Source organism: Anarrhichthys ocellatus, unplaced genomic scaffold (genome assembly GCF_004355925.1).
Source record: "Anarrhichthys ocellatus isolate YVR2014 unplaced genomic scaffold, GSC_Weel_1.0 scaffold29, whole genome shotgun sequence".
Classification (NCBI taxonomy): Eukaryota; Metazoa; Chordata; class Actinopteri; order Perciformes; family Anarhichadidae; genus Anarrhichthys; species Anarrhichthys ocellatus.
This window is the reverse complement of record NW_022280059.1, coordinates 4,562,717-4,584,519: the sequence shown is the minus strand read 5'-3', so window position 1 is coordinate 4,584,519 and position 21,803 is coordinate 4,562,717. Positions and strand designations below refer to the sequence as shown.

The following is a 21,803-nucleotide window of genomic DNA, read 5'->3' as shown; positions in this document are numbered from 1 at the left end:
AAAAAAAGTCAAATCAGAATCTTGCCGAGAGAGAAGGAGGAAGACAGAGAAGCGGAGAGAAGGAGGGAGGAGATAGAGGGAAGTGGAGAGCTCCAAGGGGATGTTAGTGGATAGAAAACGAAGCTGGGGGAAAGTCAGGCAGGTCCAGGGTTGAACTTTCCCATTCTGAAGTCTGTTGGACCGACGGCAGATACAATAGCTCTCCTGATCTGTTACACCAGGCTGTCTTACTGTTTATATGATTTGTCAGATTGCTATTAACTCTGAGGATCTCACTTTAATAAAAAATGTTTTATATATTTTGGAATTAAAACTAAAAACACCATGAAGATAAGAATGGCTATTTGGCTAAAAATCACCATTTCTGCGAGAAGAAAACGGTCCAATATCATCAGAGAGAGCTGGCCCTTTGGTGTGTGTTATCACTGACCAGCCTGCATTAGTCATTCTGCACTGTGTTATGTATTTATCTGTGGATGGACTGAATAACCCCCAACTGAACAACTTTAGCACAGTGATTACTCTGCAAGATCAACACCGGGGTGAAGAAAAAGTCCGGGGTTTTGGGGAGGTATGCCTGGATGAAATGAAAAAGGAAATCGCCAACGTTGATGTTTTTTATCACCAAAGAAAGCATTATCCTTCATAAAGGCCTCCAAGATGGTTGTGAAAACACCTAAACATGCGTGGGAACATGGCTGCAATCCAGTGTCTGGAAGCGTTTAGCTAATGTATCGGGCCTTGGAAGTCACTGTAGTATGTATTTCACAGAAAGCTCTGGTGATTTCTGCTCTGCTCAGAGTCGCTGGCAGTAAAGCGGAGGTACACGGGGATCTGGAAATTGCTGAGACGTCTCCTCCTTCCTCAAAGGTTTGGGGTCAGAGGTCTCCTTTCTAGTGAAGGGCACTTCTCTTGAAGTGTCTGCTGGAAGTCATGTTCCAAAGTGTCCTGTAGTGTGACCAAAGGGGGAAGAAGCAGAACACCTGTCTGTGAGGCTGCGGTTCACTCGACACTCCCCTTCGCTGTTAGCTGTTTGCTAAGCGTCGCTGGGGAATCAACATGTGGTTGTTAGAACATTTTCTCCAAAGTGAGTGAATGTGAGACGGTGTATTGAGTTGGATGAAAACGCAGCAGCACAAACAGTTTGAACTTTGAAGCCTTGGCTTGTTCAGAGGCCACAGCATAACCTGGTATTTGTCTTCTGGCTGTGACACCCAACCTGATCCTGTGGGCTATCATTTTGCAGTTTGGGTTCGTGATCATTGAAATATAATCCTTCGCTCGAAATTTGTGGTAGGATGAGACCGTGCCTCTCTGATACCCCCCCCCCCATTAAGTGATTTTCCGTCATTTCAAATTGTTTACTTGATGATGCTGACCCCATGGTTCTAACTATAGCCCTCCTTCAAGCAGTGATCCATCTCGTTGTTGAGTTCTCACAGAGGACTGTGTGAAAGAAATTAATCAGCTTTGTCTTTTATAACGAGACTACTGGTAACCAACACTGCTCGGGAATAATGTAGATGAACGTGCAGGTATTTAAATGTCGTTGGTATTCATTAGTGACATGTAAATGCTGCAGAAGCTGGTGTGTTTCCAGACTTGAGAGGGAGACAAAAAGAGAGACAGACAGAGAGAGAGAGAGAGAGTTTGATGGGTTGTTACCCCTGAAGATGAAAGAAACCTCTCTCTGGGTGTCCTTCAGAGGTGAAGGAGAGTGTTACCACAGCTGTGCTGCCCTTGTTTAAATTCAATACAGGACCTCAAGAGAAAAACACAGCTCAGATGACTTTTGACCCAGCAGGCTTTGGCAATGGTCAACAACAGCAGCTCCCGAGCTCACATTGCTGTTATTTACACTCAGAATCAATAAATTCTTACTGAGTGTGTGTGTGTGTGTGTGTGTGTGTGTGCGTGTGTGTGTGTCTGCTGCGAAGTGAAAGGTGGACAGACAGTCTTTCACCAGTGGAGTCATTCAAAAATACTGCGATTCTTAAACCAGACTGTGTACATACTTAAAACAGTATGTATCTGGGATCTGGCTTTTAGACAAAGAACTGAAAAAGCAAATAATGATGATATGTGCTATGAAAGGCTCATCTGTATTGTATAAATGAATGGTGGATGTCGGTGAAACCCTGGCCTACGCAGCTTCAGAATGCTAATGCCTCCTTGGCACTGGCTTTCTCTGGGCTTTCTCTGTGTTTGTCCTCAAGTCCCCGTCCTCCAGGAGGCATTGATGTCTGCTTAGTACATGCACTTGTTACTGGAGACCTGTGGTCCACTGAAAGGATCTCTCCACAGGTTACTGTGGACCACAGGGCAAATGCCGGCCCAGGATTTGCTAGCTCATTTGTATTTGAAGAAATTTTGCTTTGGTGTCTTAGCAACGCAGCCTAGAGCTGATCATTTTAAACCTGCACCCCGACTGCAGGATAACAGGTCCCCTGTGTGCCCCACGGGATCAAATGAGGGGGCTGGAAGTCCGTGGGTGATTCAACACCGGCACTCTGTGTAATTACTCCTGGCCCGCGGAGCCAGCCAGCTCATGTGTCAATCACTGCGTCAAGAAAAAAGTCACATCCACAAAGGCATTGTGTTGTTAGTCACCTTTTGTAGACAGATAATCTCTTAGATTTGGCCATTGTCCTTTGTCTCAACACCTTCATGATGAGAAAGCTGAGAACTGAAGGACGTGCCGAGATATTAGCGAGCGGCACCTCCTGCCACGCTGATGATTGGGGCATATTGTGCCGAGGATGTTGGAGTGTGAGGGACATGTGGGGCTTTGTTAATTAAAACCTGCTCTTGAAAATGAGCAGGCTTTATTCCCACGACATTTGGGGAATTACACGGGGCACTGCAATATTAATCCATCTTGTGCATTGCCAGCATTCCCCTTAGACGACCTGAACTCTCACAAAAATGAGAACAGATCTCCTGTGCCTCCTCTATCAGCAACCATGTTGCATCTCCATCTGTTGGCTGTTGTTGTTAGGGCTTCCCGTTTGCTCCCCTATGCACACTTACTGACAGTGAGGCACAGGGAAATGTGAGACTATTTTGGGCATGACACATCAGATGTTGTGGTTTTTGGGCAGACTGGGAGAGGGGGCAGTGTGTTTCCTCTGGCTTTCTGTCTCGTCTTACTTTTACAGTAAGGCTGACTGCTCACTGTGAGTGGGTGTCTGTATGCAATTAGCATCATAAAGGGAAAGAGAGGTCTCTATCATGCCCCCCAGCGTGACGACACCTCTCCGCCAGCCAACCCGCCAGTGGAATCTTTTTTTTTTTCCATATTGCTGGCTCGCTCCGTCTTTCTCCAGGTGTTTTTGGTACAGACAATCTCAACAATCTCAGTGCTCAGCTACAGTCTGTGTGCTTTTTTGACTGACATATGCGTCTGGCTGATTCATTCAGTTGTCTCTGCGGTGGTGTGCTGTGTGTGGGGAGAGGAATGGACAGACACTTACTTTTGTAAGGGTCTCCACTGTTGGTGCTTATAAATTCAAGCAGTTTGTTTTAGAGTGCTTTTTTAAAGCTGAGATATGTGCCGAGTGTATTTATTGTTGAATGGTTTGTTAAGGTGACTAAAGTGGACTGCCCGCGTCATTCTGTCTGTGCTCGCAGCCTCGTACCCAGCCCCTGGCCCCAGTAGGTCAGAAGAGTTGTGTTTTACAAGAGGAAATGGCAGAAACGTCGCAAAGCAACAGGCGCAGTAGCAGCGGGCGACATATGGAATAGTAATTACTCTGTAGGGAATTATGGATGGATGTGATGTCCTTATGTAATTGTAGCGCCACGACAAATCCAAGTCATTTACAGTGCCGCTCATTTCATCCACAAACTAATAGGTTTTCCTAATACATCATATATTATTGTGATCTAATTTTTAATGATATAATATAACATTGGACTGTTAAATAAGTTAAATTGCTAAACAGTGTGTTTGCTTATAAGCTTCTTTTAATTGTGATTCAAATTGAATTCATATTTTATTATATTTTACTTAGTGCTGGGCAAGTTAACGAGTTAATTTCGCGTTAACGCATTCATTAATTAACGCCGACAATTATTTTATCGCGCGTTAACGCATTTTTAAAATTTATTATAATTTATTTTTTTTTTTATTTATTTTTTTTTAATTAAAAGACAAGAGACAATACATATACATAACAACACGAGGATGACAAGAACAGTGGGATAAAAGCCAGCAAACATCCTATAGTCAGTAATTTTAGTGCACCTATATGCTGAAATTCACAGTAAACGCATTTAAATGACACAGATCGGGAGCAAGCGAAGGACTTTGAAAGTTAGCGGAAAGATTAACGTGAGACAACATCCGGTTTCTTCAGACGAACATCCGGTTTTCAGAATAAGATGCCAACAAAGTATGAATTATATTCACATTAAGTATAAAACATGCTACCTGCATCTCGTGAACCAAATGTTATTGCCCTTTTGTTCATATAGCAGTACTTTTAAAATAAAAGTGCGCAATACACTACTTTTGAATTCATTATTGAACTTTGCCATAACAATGCGATTAATCGCAAAAAATCCATCCGATTAATCGCGATTAAATATTTTAATCGTTGCCCAGCACTAATTTTACTATATTATTATATATACACTGTATATATATTTTTGTTTCCTGTTTTATATTTACATTGTAGCTTGGATGGAAATGGCGAAACTTGCTCAAATATTTGAGAGGCTTTTAGATGTTTTTAACTAAGAAATAAATGACTTAAGAATATAATTCTATGATATATAATATATATTTACAATTCCTCATTATTTCTCTGCAAGTTTTGTTTGTTCATTACATTTCAGGATATCTTTCCACATATTCTTGAAATAAGTTATTCATTGCTTTGTGTCAAGTGACACTGTCTGATGACACAGATTACACAATTGCTCTCATTCATTGATTTTGCCTCAGACAGTGAGGCTGAGACTGAGGTGAAGCAGATGAATATATCACTCCGATGATGTGAGCGCGGAGTCTTGTGAGCCGAGTGCCTCAGCATGACTCACCGCTGCTGATTGCTGACAGTTTATGTCATGGTTTTCCCCCCAGTTCAGCTGCGTGCGTTTTTCCATTTCGGTGACCTGCTGGAAAAACATCTGGACTCTCCAAAACCACGCTTCCCTTTTTGTTTGTTTAAATGAAACATTTCCCACGTTAGTGATGACACTTCTTGGATGACATTTTGAAAGATCGTAAAAGCCGACATCGTGCAATCTGGCCAAAATGACTGGAAACAAAGAACACGCATCAGGAAATTGTAGTAAATTCATCACGTTTCAAAATAGGGTCTTGAAATACAAGAATTCAAATCCTTGCCAAAAATGTGCTGAGTGGGGTATAAACGAGTTGTCGTGGGCAGAGCTGGGTAGGAGGGTCGGGCACAAGAAGCTGAAGGGGGAGGGAGAGGAGGGTGAACGTTAGGGAGCCCGCCACAGAAAGGGGTGGGTTGAAGGAGAGATTTAGTGTTGGGACAGGCACATGGTGGTTGGGGGTAGATGGAAAGAGAAAGGGGAAAGAAGGAGCCGTGGATCTGAGTTCAAACTGCAAGCTGTGCTCAGAGAGATAGCTGGAATGTGGCTCAGCGTGGGAATGAAGATGCTCTGACATGTTGAGAGACTCTTTTAAGTCTTGACGGATATATGAACCACTCTGGCTGTATGATGAAAATATCCCGTAAGTACACAACAATTTGTTCCCAGAAATAAACCATGGAGTTAGTTGATGGAGAGTAGACATTTTAAGGCCTGTGCGTCAATGATGATGATGATGATGATGGCTTGTGGTTATTCACCATAAACGTGAATGAATAAATCTGTTTTGTTTAGTTTTGTTTCCAAAAGTGCACTAAAGGAAGGGATTACTGTTAATCACAAAGCTTTGCTGTCAGACAGATACAGCTCAGGAGAAAACAAAGCATGCCATAAAATGCCTGGAAGTTTTTACCCATGCAGTTGGTTGTAAATATTTTGTGAGGGCGGAATGTGAACTACCTTTTAAAACTGTCATCATTTTGTCAGAGCTTGCGAGCGCTGTCCAAGTGTGCCGTATCTTTTCCTGCAGCACTTTGCAACATGCCACATCTCTGCAACGAATTGCACGGCCTAACGTTCTTGATAGTGAACGTAGCTTACAGTGAACTGTGCAGGAAGGAGTCGCCCCTTGCCACAGATACTTTAGTCGTACACAGCTTTTTGACATTCTGGGCCATTGTGTCACAGCCAAGCGGGGGTTTCATCTCTTTGTGCAACTGTAATTTTACACTGTGTACAGTGTAAAATTACAGTTGCACACAGTTGTACACAGTTTTAGTGCTGTGGGTTGTGGGGTAGCAAACACAAGTCCTCATTCTTTGGCATGATGCCCGACCCGGCCTTTTATACACAGGACATTTCCTTAGAGAGAGGATGAGAGGACAGAATGTCTCGGTATCGTGTTACAGAATGCCAAACAGAGAGGAATTCCCAGCTCATGTTACTTGCTCCCAGTGGTCCAACCTGCGTCTATGGGACACAAGAGGACCTTGCAGCACCCTCACTATGTGCTGCAGCTACATAATACTGATATTATCCACCTGGGAGGGAAGCCTATAGCTGCATGGAGAGCATTTAGCTCCTGGTGATACAGGTGGGAACAGGGCAGCAGCAGAGGCTCCTGGCAGCGTACACATGTTGACTCAACTGCTGGTTACGGGGGTAAACAGTAGAGCTTTTTTTTTTTTGCCATCCAAGGACACAGGGAACTGTTAATATTTATTCAGTTGTTGGTCAGCCTGAAGACCAAAGTCACTTTTCATTGATTTGTCTGCGACACAGACGTGAAGCAGCACAGGTGAGTCCTGAATAAACAGTGTTTTTGACCCAAAAAAACCAAAACAGGTGATAGCAGTATCTTCATTGCAAGGTTACAGTCACTGTAATTACACAGTATTGTGTGATGAATGGCCGCGGTTCATGTTTCAGCCGTAGTGTGACAGGCACAGACAGGGAGTGGAACAGAGACCTCAGATGTGTGATGGGAGAGCACCTTGTTACCCGTAGGTGCAGCTTAATGCGTAACTTCTCTTGGACGTGATGTTTAAATGCTCCTGGAATTTTTTAGCATTGTGGAAAACTGGCTAAATCACAGGTATGAGAATAAGAGGCAGCGGGAAATGAAGTAGTTGTCTGGCTTTTAAAGAAGCACTGGTACTCGTAACAATATTTTCGTGTTAGATTTGGCTTGGCTTTAAAAATATGTGTGTTAAATGATTGATGTCATTTGCCACATTGTGATTTCTAATTCTCAATAATGTTACTGACTCGGCAGAGTTAATGATGGAAATAACTGCTTGTGTAGTTTGCTACAGAATACTCTGTAGCAAACTACATAAAAAAATACTTTTTTTTCCCGATTATTAAAGTAGATGTTTTTTTTTTAGGGCTACAACCAACACTTGTTTTTTTTCATAATTTTATCTATCAGTTATTTCTTTCAATAAATTGATCAATTGTTTAAAACATCAGGAAATAGTAAAAAAAAGTCTTCAACTTTAGTTCATTATCATAGGACTGAGGAAAGCAGAACATATTCACATTTGTTACCAGAACAGGCATTTTTACTTTAAAAGAAATTACCAACACAATTAATCAATTATGAAAATTGTTCCGGATAATGTTCTGTTGATCAATTAATTGTTTTGGCTGTAATTGCTACGATAAAGTGAGTGAAAACTGTCTCCACATATATTTAAAGAGTAAATAAGACATGACTAGTGTCCAAATTTTAGGTGAAACTATTTTTAGTTTTGTTGATCCTGTTGTTTTATTTAGCTATTTGTTGAACATAATTACATATTTCCTTTTTTTTTTTATCGTAAAGCCGACTGTTTACTGTAGCACCGGTGTGGCAGACAGCATGTCTCACTGAGGCGGTAAATGGCACCCGACTCTATTAGCATTAATGGAAAGGTGCCAACGGTCTGTTTCCTCTGCTTGTCATCAGCGGCTCTGAAGCCTGCAGACGGCCAGCTCTGTCGGTCAGCAGGACCAGCTTGTGATCCTGACCGCCGGGCTTATATGTTTATCTGAGACGCGATATGATAGCTTTTTGTAGAATGTAAGGAGTCACGGGGGGCTGTGATAAAGGTAATGATTAAGCTGATCTGTAGATTTGTATCATTCTTTTCATTTTGTTGTTGTCCTGTGGTTTGTGCATGATTTTATTTCTGGCTCTATATGCAGTGTTTGAGACTGTTTTTTTTTCATATATTTTGCCTTCATTTAAAGTCTTCAGTTTCTTCTTATAACACACACGTTGACTTTGAAGTAAAGAAGACTGGCCATGGTTATATAAGGTCCCATGTTGTTTCATGTGAGTGAGCTGGGATACCTCCATCCAAGCAGACTGACCTGCAGGGTCGTCATCACATCTATGCTGTCTCAGAATAATCAGACAGTTTGACCATCATCCAGGTCTGTCCATCCTTAAAGTCTGTTGTGTTTGTAGGCTTCCAGGTGCTGAGGGTTTTTTTACGAAATAGACTTAATGTGGTTGAGTTTCACTTTTCCATCCCTGTTTTAACACGCACACTTTCTTATGTTTCAGAAATTGAGGCGAAAGAGGCGTGCGACTGGCTGCGGGCAGCAGGATTTCCCCAGTATGCTCAACTCTTTGAAGGTAATAAAAGCACTCAGTCTACTCCCACACACATTCATCACAAAGAGGGGGAGAAGTTGTTTGGTTAAAAGATAGAGATTAATGAAGTAGCACACCAATAAAAGGGCTCTGTGATAAACCACAAATAGCATTTTTATTTCAGCTTTTTATCTTTATTTTTTATATCTGTTGTGAAAGGAAACACTGTTAAAGCTTGAATGTAAGATAATGAGTGAATCCCGGTACACAGAGTCATCCAGTCAGTCGCCCTAGTCCTCAACACTTTACACAAAACCATGTATTCATCGGCTGCATAGTGCGCCTCATTTACACAACTGTCCTCAGGATGCCTCGGAGCTAGGGCTCCAGTCTGATCCCCAGACACCACAAAACAAGCGGAACATCGGCAGCTTTTAAAGTCTAATCTTGGCCAAGCTACGGTTACAATATAAACACGTCCTCTGTGCTTAAAGACTGAAGTCATGGGAAGAAATGGGTTTTATCTGAGCTCAAAGTAGCTCTACTCCCTCAGATCTTTGTGTCAAGGCCAGACTTTTCATGTGATCCGGAGCAATATATTTGTTTGCCGACAGTTTGAAGATAGTTGTAACAGAGCTCGAGCAATGTGCGCTGATAACGGCTGATGGAGTGCAGAGCAGATAACACGGGATCGTGTTTGAGAAAGAACATTAATGATGAAATCTGTTATTAGGACATAGTCATGTTTCAAAGCCTACAGTGTATCTGAATGTCTGCCTCTTAAAGAACAGGCCGAGCCTTGTTGAGCGTTCGCTGCTGCTTCTGCTTTTCATAAAAAGTTAACGACTTCACATGAATGCGGTGGAATGTTAGATTCAGAGGGTCTGGATTCGGTCTCTTAAGTTATGTAAGAGGGGGCCCATACCCAGAGAAAGACGTAATGCCTGCACAAGCCTGAGCGCTGTTATTTGGGCAAATTCTGCCTCTGCTCATTAGCATCACATACAAAAGTCTGATGGTCTCCCAGCGTTCAATGCACTTTTGGAAAGAATGTGCTTTCCAGATCTTTATTTCCATTCATTCACTCCATGGATGACACTTTCTCTAATGTCTGTTTGTTTGTTTTTTCTTCAGATTCCCAGTTTCCCATTGACATCACTCCTGTGAAAAGAGATCACGACTTTCTGGAGAAAGATCTCGTGGAACCTCTGTGCAGGTAACCAGATGTTTATGATGATTGACATTGAAAAAGAGAGCGGCTCGTCTATGAGTCAGTGCCACAAATCATTTCCTCGCCCCGAGGAAGAGGAACTACTATGTGAAAATCCCGACGTGATCTCGAGAGTGAAAACCAATCTCATCATGTTGAAAGCATACTCTCATATATTGGCTATAAAGAGTCTCGTGAGGATAAGAAGATTAACTGCAATTGCAGGAGCATTGGCATAAATCTTCTCTTAAAGATTTCTTTCTGACATAACTGCACGTGAAACACGTGTTTTTTCACACTTTGCCAGACAGTATTATGAATATAAAAGTGCACACTAATTGAACAACTGGTGGTTCTATATCGCCCCCTTGTAGGGGGCGAGACGGCTCGTGTACTTTTTTTCAAGCCAAGATGAAAACGGCACTTCAGTTACCACGGTAACCATGGCAACCATCCCGAGAGGCAGGCAGGCAGGAGCGCGAGGGTCGCCCCGCACGGCTCAATATACTGTGACTCTAAACAACCCTAAAGCAACTCATCTAAATTCCAAACTAGCCACGGGATAAATAGAAGACAATTGGAAACAGTTCCACCTCCAATGGGATTTTGCCCGCGACTTCCCGGCATCTCTATGGTAACATAAGGGCGTCTTTGTTGTTAGTTACGCCATTACAGTCTTTAGTGTGCGCAAAAATAAATACCACCCAACACATACTGTGGGTGTCTTTGAACTGAAAGTGAAAGATATCTCATGTATGCGAGTGCTCTCTCTCTGATCCCTGGCTGAGCAGCCTCCTATTTTAGCAACCGCATTCAAAGCTCTTTAGGCCTGTGGAATAAAGGGCCCCCCCCCAACTTAGAAATCCCGCTTTCCGTTGGGTCCCACTGTCTACAGTAACAACATGAGAACTTTGCGTGTGGCTAAACCCCTGTTGTCTACAGCACTGGGGGGTAGTTACAGCCTCCATCTGAGGCCATTCACTGTCACAAAAATACTGTCAATCTGTAAAAAAAAGACTGTTAGCAATATCTGGAGCTGGTAAAGCTTGTTATTATCATACCACAAGGGTTACTTTTTGTCTAAAGCCAAGTCACAGTGAGCTGGAGTGTATTTTGTAATGCCGTCATCTTTTCCCCCATGCTTTTGTTGGTTCATGTACATTTTTAGTTCTGTTCCTTTTATATATGTCCCAGTTTGCACACCCACAAACCCTCTAACCACCAAGCACATGCGCCAAGGCGTAGGCTGTAGGTTTGTTTCCAAATATTGAAAACATGACATTGCTTCCCTGACAACTGAGTTCAGGATTGAAACTGCATGTTTGTGTACGTCTTGTCTGACACAACTAAAATCAAAAAATCCCTCAAAATGATGAACGGATCAAACGATTAGCATGCCAAGTGCAAAATAGCATCGAAGACCGGTGCATCTGTAAGATCTTCAGAAAAATAGGCTGTGATTGGAACATAAATCTAGCTAATCCATTGGTTTACCTTCAATTTGCCCGTCTTCAAACTACTGCAAACCACTTTTCAAGCCGCAATCACTTAAATCCAATGTTGAGAGATAGCAGAGCAACCACCCATTACCGTTTTCATTAGGTTTAGGATACTGTGGAACGGACAAACTGAATTTTCCTGAGTCTGGTTGTACATCCAGAGCAGACGCTGATCTGGTTAACACTTAAATAGCAAACAGAATGAGATTTAGTTCTGAAGCGGTCATTAGGAAGCTATTCTGGTGTTCAGAACAGCTTTCATCCTCGGGCCATTCTACAGCTGGTACAAAACCCATATGTCACCTGTCTTATCCTTTGAATGATATTTTTTCCTATTTTTTTTGTTTCCATTTTAACTTGTATTGTTGTAATTCTCTGATTTATTTCATTACAGTCCTAAGATTTTTTTTATTCCTGTTTCAACCATGTAAAGTACTCTGCAAGTTTGTTTTGAAAGGCACAGCATCAATTAAGTTTATTATTATTATTATTTCTTTCAGGCGACTCAACACCTTGAACAAGTGTGCCTCTATGAAACTTGACGTGAACCTTCCCAAAAAGAAAGTAAGTGTGGACTATACATGACATGCTTTCATGTGAAAAGGATGCTCTTGTAGTTTTTAGCTTTTAAGGTGGATTTTTGTATGACAAGTGCAAACACTATACGCAATATGCATTTTGGAAAAACATACTCCCGCTAAAAAATACATATTTATAAAACACTGATGGTTCAGAAGGTAGGAAAAAAAATTCAGCGAAGAGAGTGGGTTCTATGCTTTCTCTCTGTGTTTAGACTGTTCTGAAATCAAGCACTGTGTATGTACCTCTGAGGGATTGTTGTGTTTTGTAACCTCCTATAAAACGTCAATGCCTTTGTAAAAAATGGTATTTTCTTACAAAGATTGCCTTAAGTTATGCACATACTCCCTGCACCAACGCAAATATAATGCGGGAATCTATTTTATTCCTTTAACCTAGATTCAATGCTATTTGAGATTGTACCATTGTTGTATTCATGCCTATTGAGTGGGATTGCTTGTTATCTGTTCCCAATTTGGAATGTAGCCTGCTGGCTTATAGGAATGATTTTTTTTCCTTTCTTGGTCTATTTTACGGAACAAGTCTTCAAGTCAAAGGAATCATTTGTCTGGTGTTATATCACCGTTGGCCGATTGTATAATGTTATTAATTTTGAGCAGACGCATCCTCTCGCTATTTCCTGCATTTCCTGTTTAACTGTTCCTTATGGCATAGAAGAGATGACTTGCGTGACGCTATATAGGCCTTACCTTGCAAGCCAGCTGTTGTTGTGAATGATTTTTCTACTCACAATACAAGGAGGACAAATGTACAACTTATCTTTTGTGGAAAAATTTGAAAATATGCAACAGCCGTAAAGTAATTTTTATGTCAATCTCAATCATTGTATGCCTGATCTTTTTTTAATTTAATTGTATTTATTATAATTTAATTGGGTAGTTATGAGGAGACCTATATAATATTATATAACATTCATTCCTACAAAGAAGATAAAAAATACCAAATTAATTCATATATGCCAGAGTAATTAATGTAGCATGATTTGTTTTTCCCCAGAGTGAAGACTCTGATGAAGAAGACCTGTTTGCTATCAGTGACAAATGGACTTTTGAGTGGAGCAGCCGGCGTTGGTCCAGGTTACAGGACATTGACTGTCTGCTGGGAAACCACGGAGAAGGTCAGCCCTCCAGGGACGACGTGCCTCTGAGAACCACCACCAGCAGCGAGAGTGTTCTGACGGACATCTCGGAGCCGGAGATCTCTTCTCTGCACAGTGAGAGCAGCGGGGGCAGCGGCCACAGGGGCCTCAGCACAGAGGACTCCGACTGCTCCAACCGCACCGGCTCCGATTCTGCTGCAATGCCAGACTCTACTTCGCTCACAATGCCCCACATCCACAAAGAAATTGCTCACTACAGCTCACTACCTGATAAGCACGGCACGACAAGCCGCATCCGTGCTAAAGACTTCCTGAAGCGCATGGAGACACTGCGCTCCCGAGGAACTCTGGGAAGGGGTCGCAAGACGTTGGTCATCGGCTCTCCGGTGCTTCAGCAGGAGGCCCGGGCGCTGAAGACGCTGCAATGTGTCGACATCATAAATGGAGATGGTGGGGCTCCAGAAATACCGTCCAACAAAGCTCTGCCGTCCCAGTCCGGTAGTGAGGGTAGCAGCCATTCTAGCGGCAGCGCTGTCAGCACCCCCAGCCTGAAAGAGCGTAAACCCCACCGGGCTGACCACAAGCGTAGCGGCATGTATTTAGAGGACGTAGACATCTTCTCAGGCACCCAAGTGAATGAAGTCGCAGAACAAAACCGCAGGAATGAATTCTGCTCCTATGAAGACCTGGTGGTCCACATTCCCAAAGACCACAAGCCAGGAACCTTCCCCAAAGCACTGTCCATAGAGAGCCTGTCCCCAACCAATGGGGCCTCTATCAACTGGCACACAGGCAGCATGCACTTGGACTCCCCACTGATTTCATGTAGGAAGGAATCCAGGCCTGTCACCCAGTGCTGCTCCAGAGGCAGCCGCATCAGTGTGTACGATAACGTCCCTGGCTCGCATCTGTACGCCAGCACTGGAGACCTGATAGACCTGGAGAAGGAGGACCTGTTCCCTCACCTGGATGATATCTTGCTGCATGTCAATGGTCTACAGCAGATAGTGGACCACTGGTCTAAGAATGTGTTGCCTGTCAATGAAGGGTTGGCGCAGCTGGACGGCGAGAGGGAACATACAGTAGGCCTTCAGTCCTCCAGTCAGATCACATTGGACTTTGAGGGAAATTCTGTCACAGAAAGCCAGACCACGCCTAGTTATGGGGACAGAGACAGAGTATCACTTGCAGAGACAGAATCCACAATCCTCAGGGAAAGGAGGGACTCTGGAGTAGGTGCTTCACTCACAAGACCTAATCGGTAAGACTCATGGAATCGTATTGCAAGTGCTGAACCCTCGTTTAAGTTATTCTATGAACAAAAAGAAAAATGAGATTTTTTCATTTCTTTGCTCATTCATCTTTTATGGCATTAGGTTACGATGGCCCAGCTTTCAGATAGCTAATCGCCTTAGTCACTCAGTGGCATCACTGCAGATCACCAACCAGTCAGCGGGCCAGCTGAGTTTGCTGCAGAGGTTTTCTTTGCTGCGCCTTACTGCAACCATGGAGAAGTACTCAATGTCCAACAAGCATGGCTGGACCTGGTAAGTCTAATTTTACCTTCCAAGATCCACTTGGGTTTCTTCATTAGTGAAGGCTCGTTTTATCTCTTTGAACTGATTTGGTATGTGACTATATTTGCTAAAATGATTATATGAGTACAGTTAATCTTTGTGTTTGTCCAGTATGGTATAAATAGGCCTTAATGAATTACTGTGGAGCACGGTGTCACAGATGTTGTGACGATGTCTCTCCTAGGTCAGTGCCAAAGTTTATGAAGAGAATGAAGGTACCAGACTATAAGGATAAGAATGTGTTCGGAGTGCCCCTGATAGTGCATGTGCAGCGTTCTGGACAGCCGTTGCCCCTCGGCCTGCAGCAGGCCCTGCGGTACCTGAGGAGCCAGTGTCTTGACCAGGTCAGCCTCAGTACGCAGACTCTCACGTTGCTTTTGACTTGCATTTTTACATGTGATGTAACCAATGGGTGGGTTTATCTAATGTTTATAATGTGGTGTCACATTTCTATGAACAATGATGGAAACAGGATGTAGGCAGATACAATGTATGTATAATAACTATACAGTGTAGATGCACATATTGCTGCCAGCTGTCATGTTAATAATATAACACTTCTGTTTTTCCTCCAGGTGGGTCTCTTTCGTAAATCAGGGGTGAAGTCTCGAATTCAAGCTCTCAGGCAGATGAATGAGAATTCTCCAGACAATGTGAACTATGAGGATCAGTCTGCCTATGATGTGGCTGACATGGTGAAGCAGTTCTTCAGAGATCTACCTGAGCCTCTGCTCACCAGCAAGCTGGGGGAGACCTTCCTCCATATCTACCAATGTAAGGACATGGCTCTTTGCTTGTCTTTTGTCCCATGGCGGGTTTTAATTTCTATTGTCTCAATTGGCTTTGTTTAAACTGGGATGGCACTGTGACATTGCACCTGAACTAACATAGAGTGCACGTGGCTGCATGAGGATGCAATTTCAAATCTAGTAAATGACCTTTGACATTTCATGATTGCTTTTCTGTGGAAATAATAGAAATCAATTCTCTATCATATGTGCAGATGTGCCGAAAGACCAAAGGTTGCAAGCTGTCCAGGCTGCCATCATGCTGATGTCAGATGAAAACCGAGAGGTGCTGCAGACTTTGCTCTGTTTCCTCAGCGATGTCACTTCTTCTGTGGAGGAGAACCAGATGACGCCCATGAACATCGCTGTGTGCCTGGCCCCCTCCCTCTTTCACCTCAACATACTCAAGAAAGACAATCTCTCGCCAAGGTACTTTTTTTTTTCTTCTCGGGTCTTCTTGTGTTAGTTAGCTTGATGTCTGTGATTTTGGGGCGGCAACATTGCCCGTCATTAACTAATGAGCAAGGCATGCATGCTTTCTATTAACTCCTGCATGATTAGCTTCCCTTATTACTCCATAAAATGGGTTACAGAGTTTTCTCATCCCTCAGGGGTGCAATATATTACTCTCTTTCTGGGCCACTTTTGAAAGGACATGGCATAAAGCTCAGTGTTTTATGAGATCATGCTGTGTACAAACAAAGCGAAGCTCTCTAATTTAGCGTGTTGAAATTGTTGCTAAAGGGATCAAAGGGGTTTCCTGCAGAGACGAGGAAGTGTTTATAGACTGTGTTTTGTGGAGACATTGACCTGGGAACTCTGCTGGCCTAATAAGTTTTCTCTCCCCACAATCCCCAGGGCCATGCAGAAGAAGTATGCCACTGGCAGACCAGACCAGAAGGATCTGAATGAAAACTTAGCAGCAACACAGGGTCTTGCTCATATGATCGTAGAGTGCAACCGTCTCTTTGAGGTACGAGAACCTGTAGTTGAGATGATGCAAGCATTTTAAGCCTGGACGCAATATCCACATGCCTCCCTTCTGTGTGAAGCTGCTGTGAATCTTACCTCATGCTTTTATGCACCCATAAGATCCCTCATGAGATGGTTACTCAGTCGCGTAATTCATACGTGGAGGCTGACTTGCATGCACCAACAATTGATGAGCTGTGCAAGCATCTGGAGGATGGCAATGGAATGTACCAAACTCACATGGAGGGGAGACTTCAGAGCCAGCTCAAAGAGGCCCGGGAGAAGTCCAAATACTGGGTGTCCTGCAGCAGCTCTGATAACACAGAGCTCTGTTACAAGAAGGTTGGTGTTCCTCCTTTGATTGTGGCGTTAGTTTGGGATTGCTTCATTTATGATAGTATATCAACTCCTAAGATGAAATACAAAAACATAAGTTAACTTGATGGTTTTTGTGTGGCCCGTCCAGGTGGGAGATGGGAACCCTTTGAGACGCTGGCGAGTGTCCGTGGAGGTGGAAGCCCCACCGTCTGTAGTCTTGAACCGTGTGCTACGAGAGCGCCACCTGTGGGATGTGGACCTGCTGCAGTGGAAAGTGTGTGAGACACTGGACAAGCAGACCGAGGTGTTTCAGTACGTCCTCAATCGCATGCCCCCTCATCCCAGCAGGGACTTTGTAGTACTCAGGTGAGTGGTGATACAAAGAAAACACTCAGCAACATGTTGTCCTTTGTTTGGAAGTAGCCATGATGTATTATTTATTAGGATACATACTCAAACTCTTTCTGTTTATTCAAGAACATGGAGGACCGACTTGCCCAAAGGCACCTGCTCCCTGGTTTCTGTGTCAATAGAGTATGAGGATTGTCCTCCTGTTGGAGGGGTACGAGCTATAGTCCTGGAGTCCAACTACCTGCTGGAGCCCTGCGGCTCAGGAAAGTCCAGACTAACTCACATCTGCAGAGTGGACTTGAAGTAAGTCCCACAAAAATCTTATTAAATCTCTTTTCTCACTAAACTCTTCTGGCATTATTTCTTATACTCATAAAATACATCAAAACATTTTTACGTGTGATATTATTAGCATTTTAAGATGAGTATTTGAAGCTCCTTGTACGTGCCTGTAGGCTGTAGGATATTGATTATACTGTTCTGATTTCAGGGGAAGGACTCCAGACTGGTACAACAAAGCCTTTGGTCACCTTTGTGCCGCAGAAGCTGCCCGGATACGCAACTCCTTTCAGCCACTAATCACAGACGGCCCAGAGACCAAAATCTGAACTGTTTGCCAATTGTGTCTGCTCAGCCTTGAGATCAAGATTGAGCCTTTGAGTCATTGCTAACAGGCAGACACAAAGCATAGACAAGACCCCGCAACTAAAGCACAGTTTGAAACGTTTTTTTTTTTCCATAGTATAAATGCTCTGAAAATGATGTTGAGCTCCTCTGTACTTGCACAATGACAAAAGAGGACATCTTATAGGTGCTGAGCATAATTACCCAGCGGGAAATTAATCATCCTGCCAATGTCCTTAGCCGTAGTATTCTATTTACCATTATGTTGCTAAACCTGTATGTTATAATTATTATCTTTAATAATATTGTATTACTGTTACTTTAATCTACAATGTCTAGGACATTCAAGTTCTTAAACGCTTCTGGGAAGCATGTATATGTTATTCATTTCAGATTTAAAGCTATAATTATTATGATGTAGACTCTGTATATATGTGTGTGAATATACTGTACATCTAAGCAAGATGTATATATTGTATATATGTCAAGGGATGAATAGTACATATGTTAATATCCTATATATTGATTATTTCACTGTGTCAACCCTTCTGTACTAGTACACATGGTACAAAATTGTAAGCTGGTTTTACTTTGCTCCAGTATTGCCATCTTGGAATGGGTGTAATTTTATTCAACTTTGACCTCCTATGGTTGTGAAAAGAATGACTTAAGGTTTGACTTGATCATACCTGCTTAAGGGTACTGGATTGTGCAGTAAAGGACAGGAGACATCATTTTTTAAATAAAACTATCACAATCATAAAATGTTTGTACGCAGTGATTCTTCATCTCGTTGCCACATCAAAAAGACAATTTTAAGAAATGATGGACGTCTACTGACCTGTGAAGGAGTTGTGACGACCCTGCTCCCCCTCTACACTTGGTGCCCCTGCTGCCTGTGGTTGTCTTTTGCATGTGCTCATTGGATGCTCAACAGCTGGATGATGAGCCGACTGACAACTGATGCCTACACTTTGCATTGTTTCATTTATGTTTGTGGCAAAAATAATTGCTTTTTTTCCAGCAGCCAGCTGGCTTGTCTCCATGTTTTGTTGCAGTGTCTGAGCTGGTCAGCGACAGAGTCTACATCCTGTTGTACCTGTTATGGACAATTGATATTAAACAGTGTCAGTAATGCTTTTGTGAACATGTTGACATTCAACAATCATGTACAGTATATATATGTAGGACTACTGACAAACAATTCTCCCTGATCTGGGATGAGAGGGACCTCTACTGGACATTTAAAGGAAATACATGACTGCAGTCCACATGGATGATGGACTTGGACATGGACACCTTATTGGAGCTTGCAACTCATTTTTTAATGCAGACATAACAGTGATTCAACAGTAAAATCTAATGCAGACTGTAATCAGTTGTGGCCTGCCTTTCCTTACAGATTGTGTGGGCAGAACACATAAACCTGGTTGATTGTCATTTCTGTCCACTAGATGGCCCTTTCTGATCAGCAGAATGTTAATCTTTACTGTGGTCACATTTTATTTCCCCCTGAGGCACATTTCAATGAAGTCCACGTTTTTTCAGCTATTTTCAACAGGTAGTGAGAGTGGGAAGATAGCTATCCACTGCAAAGATGGGAAGTGTTCATGTCATGAATGGACTAATGGAGCAACTACAGTAATTGTTTCAGTGTTTAAGGATGCCATGAAAAATCTTTACCCATCCTGTATTAAAATAAATTTTGCTTGATGAATGAAAAATTCTCACATGTGGTATCTATTTATCTTACTAAGGTGAAATTGGAGGTTGTGGCAGTTCAGACATGATGGAAGTATACAAGTATTTACCCAAACAATCATAACATGAACGTTACAGGTTATTGAGTCTGGATCTGCTTCAGTTCCCTAATATGCTGTTATTGAACTCTACCTCTAAGTCATTTGCTGATCCAAAGATATAGCACTCTGAAAAAAAGACAAACATTTAGAATAGAAGATAAAACCACAGTGGGATAAAAAAAAAAACATCGCAATATAATAATAATAACTTTATTGATATTGCAACAAAGCTACAAAGTGCTTAAAAATAAAAACATGATAAAAGTAATTAAGATCCAGAATGTAAGAAGTAAACCTGATTCAATCATTTCAATAGTTACAACAATAAACAAGAGATAATTATATTCAATTTAAATAGAAGCTAAATAATAATTTGCTCTGCATTGCACTGCCACAAATTAAATCAAGTTTTAAAAGTGCACAGTAATGATAATGATAGGTACAGCTGTATGGAGGCGAACATTACGTCTACCTCTTTTGAAGCCCTGCTGACACAGATCAGCTTAGTGAGGTCATGAAATGCAAGCTCAGCTTCTGGCTGTCAGTCAGGCCGATGGACAGGATTGTTGCCAAGCTGTCAGTGTCAGTCTCTTTTATATAACCACGGGAACCTGGTGGCTTTTTTTTGGTCATTATTATTTGTTATTGCATACAATTGTCCATATGACTTTGGGCAAATCAAAATTGGCCACACATGAGCTATTGGAGAAGCCACTCCTCATGATTGTCTCAAAAAACATTCAAGACAAAAGGCAGTAAAATACCAGTACAACATTTTGTTCTTTTACAATACAATGCAATGAATCTACATGCAAGTATTTTCCTCATTGAAAAGGAAAAAAACACATTATTCAAATAAATAATGCACTTGAAAACAAACATTGTATTAATATAATTACGTAAATGGAAACATGCGTGTTTAACAGTGATGGATGGAAACCAGAATCTTCTACAAAATGTTCAGCAATAAACCATGCAATTCATGAATTTTCACCAATGCCGGTAAATGCTTGAATTCTGTCTGTAATTACCAATTCAATGTAATGTGTCAACAAGCAGAGCAACTCATCAGGATCATTAAGAGAAAACTTGACCAAGGGAATACATCTCTCTGTAATAGGATTCCTTGTATTGCTTTGCATATGACTATCCCCGGCAACATTTGTGCCTCACAGACTGATCAATAGACTGTACACACCTGGAGAGCAAACTGTAATGAAACTAGAACACATTTATGAGATGTGAAGAAAAGAAGACACTGTAGGATAATAATAATCATAACAACGTCCTGAATGGCTCAGTGTCTGCAGAAAGGTATCTTAATTATATAATAACCTTTAAGTATAAAAGCAATAGTTAATAATATTTACCATCAAAACTTAATATCTCAAAACTTCTTATCTTAAAATGTATAACACCTCAAGCATAGCACCAACAGCTCTAACGCACTGATAGGCATAATTAATCATATTAATCTCTCCATTTATGTGTGCCAGCTCACAACTGGGACACCAAAATGGAGCAAAGTCATAATTAATAATATTTGGTGCACCTGTGCATTTCCTGCGCAGCCAAACTACAGGTAACTATAAACATTTCTCATTTTCTAAAGATTTTTTTTATTAAGCCAATTTTTGTATTACTTTAACTCCAAATTATTTTCCATTTATACAATATTGTTTATTCTTACAGGTATGAGCAACAGCAGGTAAAAGGTAGCTATGCAGGTAACTTCCGGCTGTCGTTTCTGTTACCGCTCAACAACGTGCCAGCGGCTCACTATCGATGAAACAGTGCAAACTAAATGCGAAAATGCTGAGCGAGCTAACAGTGTTAACCTGAGGGGGAACCCTGGGAAGTGTGTGTACGGTTCCGCAGCGATGCTGCCGGTCGGAACGTCATTATCAGCTGTAACCGCCGTATGAAACCGATGCAAAGCAGAAGGCCCGAGCTAACCCTCAATGCACTAAAAGCACACGCGGCTAGCCCGACAACTACACAGGGAAAGCGCCTTATTTCTCTGCTCAGGTGGACAACACTCCACTATGTCTTTACTTGTTTGCTGCCATATTCATGTTCAGAATGTTAAATTCAGCTCCTATAAAGTTTGTTTCGGAATGAAGCTAAATTCCCATGCTGTAGCTAAGTACGCATTATGCGGAATATTGCTCGTTTTAGTTTAACTTGCAGCCGGATTGGCTTAATTGACAGACAGACAGGACTTGTGACATGGCTGTGGATGGCAGCATAATCTTTTTTTGTTTTTGTTTTTTTATTCGGCCAGCATGCTGGACTCTCCACGAAGCACTCCGC

General features: G+C 42.1%; 1 protein-coding gene across 6 annotated transcripts in view; it reads left to right on the top strand.

Moving 5' to 3' along the window:
- stard13b (StAR related lipid transfer domain containing 13b) overlaps window positions 1-18,453 on the top strand; it is a 72,989-nt gene extending 54,536 nt beyond the window's left edge. For 5 of the 6 annotated variants that reach the window (XM_031863778.1, XM_031863777.1, XM_031863782.1 and 2 more), the window contains 13 exons: window positions 8,621-8,692; window positions 9,785-9,866; window positions 11,860-11,923; window positions 12,956-14,319; window positions 14,435-14,605; window positions 14,820-14,979; window positions 15,211-15,409; window positions 15,639-15,852; window positions 16,282-16,396; window positions 16,516-16,737; window positions 16,862-17,079; window positions 17,191-17,367; window positions 17,555-18,453. In XM_031863778.1, coding sequence (XP_031719638.1) covers window positions 8,621-8,692; window positions 9,785-9,866; window positions 11,860-11,923; window positions 12,956-14,319; window positions 14,435-14,605; window positions 14,820-14,979; window positions 15,211-15,409; window positions 15,639-15,852; window positions 16,282-16,396; window positions 16,516-16,737; window positions 16,862-17,079; window positions 17,191-17,367; window positions 17,555-17,672 — 3,176 coding nt within the window. In that variant the 3' untranslated portion in view covers window positions 17,673-18,453. Of the gene's footprint in view, window positions 1-4,648; window positions 5,711-8,620; window positions 8,693-9,784; window positions 9,867-11,859; window positions 11,924-12,955; window positions 14,320-14,434; window positions 14,606-14,819; window positions 14,980-15,210; window positions 15,410-15,638; window positions 15,853-16,281; window positions 16,397-16,515; window positions 16,738-16,861; window positions 17,080-17,190; window positions 17,368-17,554 lie in introns of those variants that run through there. The other variant, XM_031863781.1, reaches the window with a different exon arrangement.
- Window positions 18,454-21,803: the final 3,350 nt, after the last annotated feature.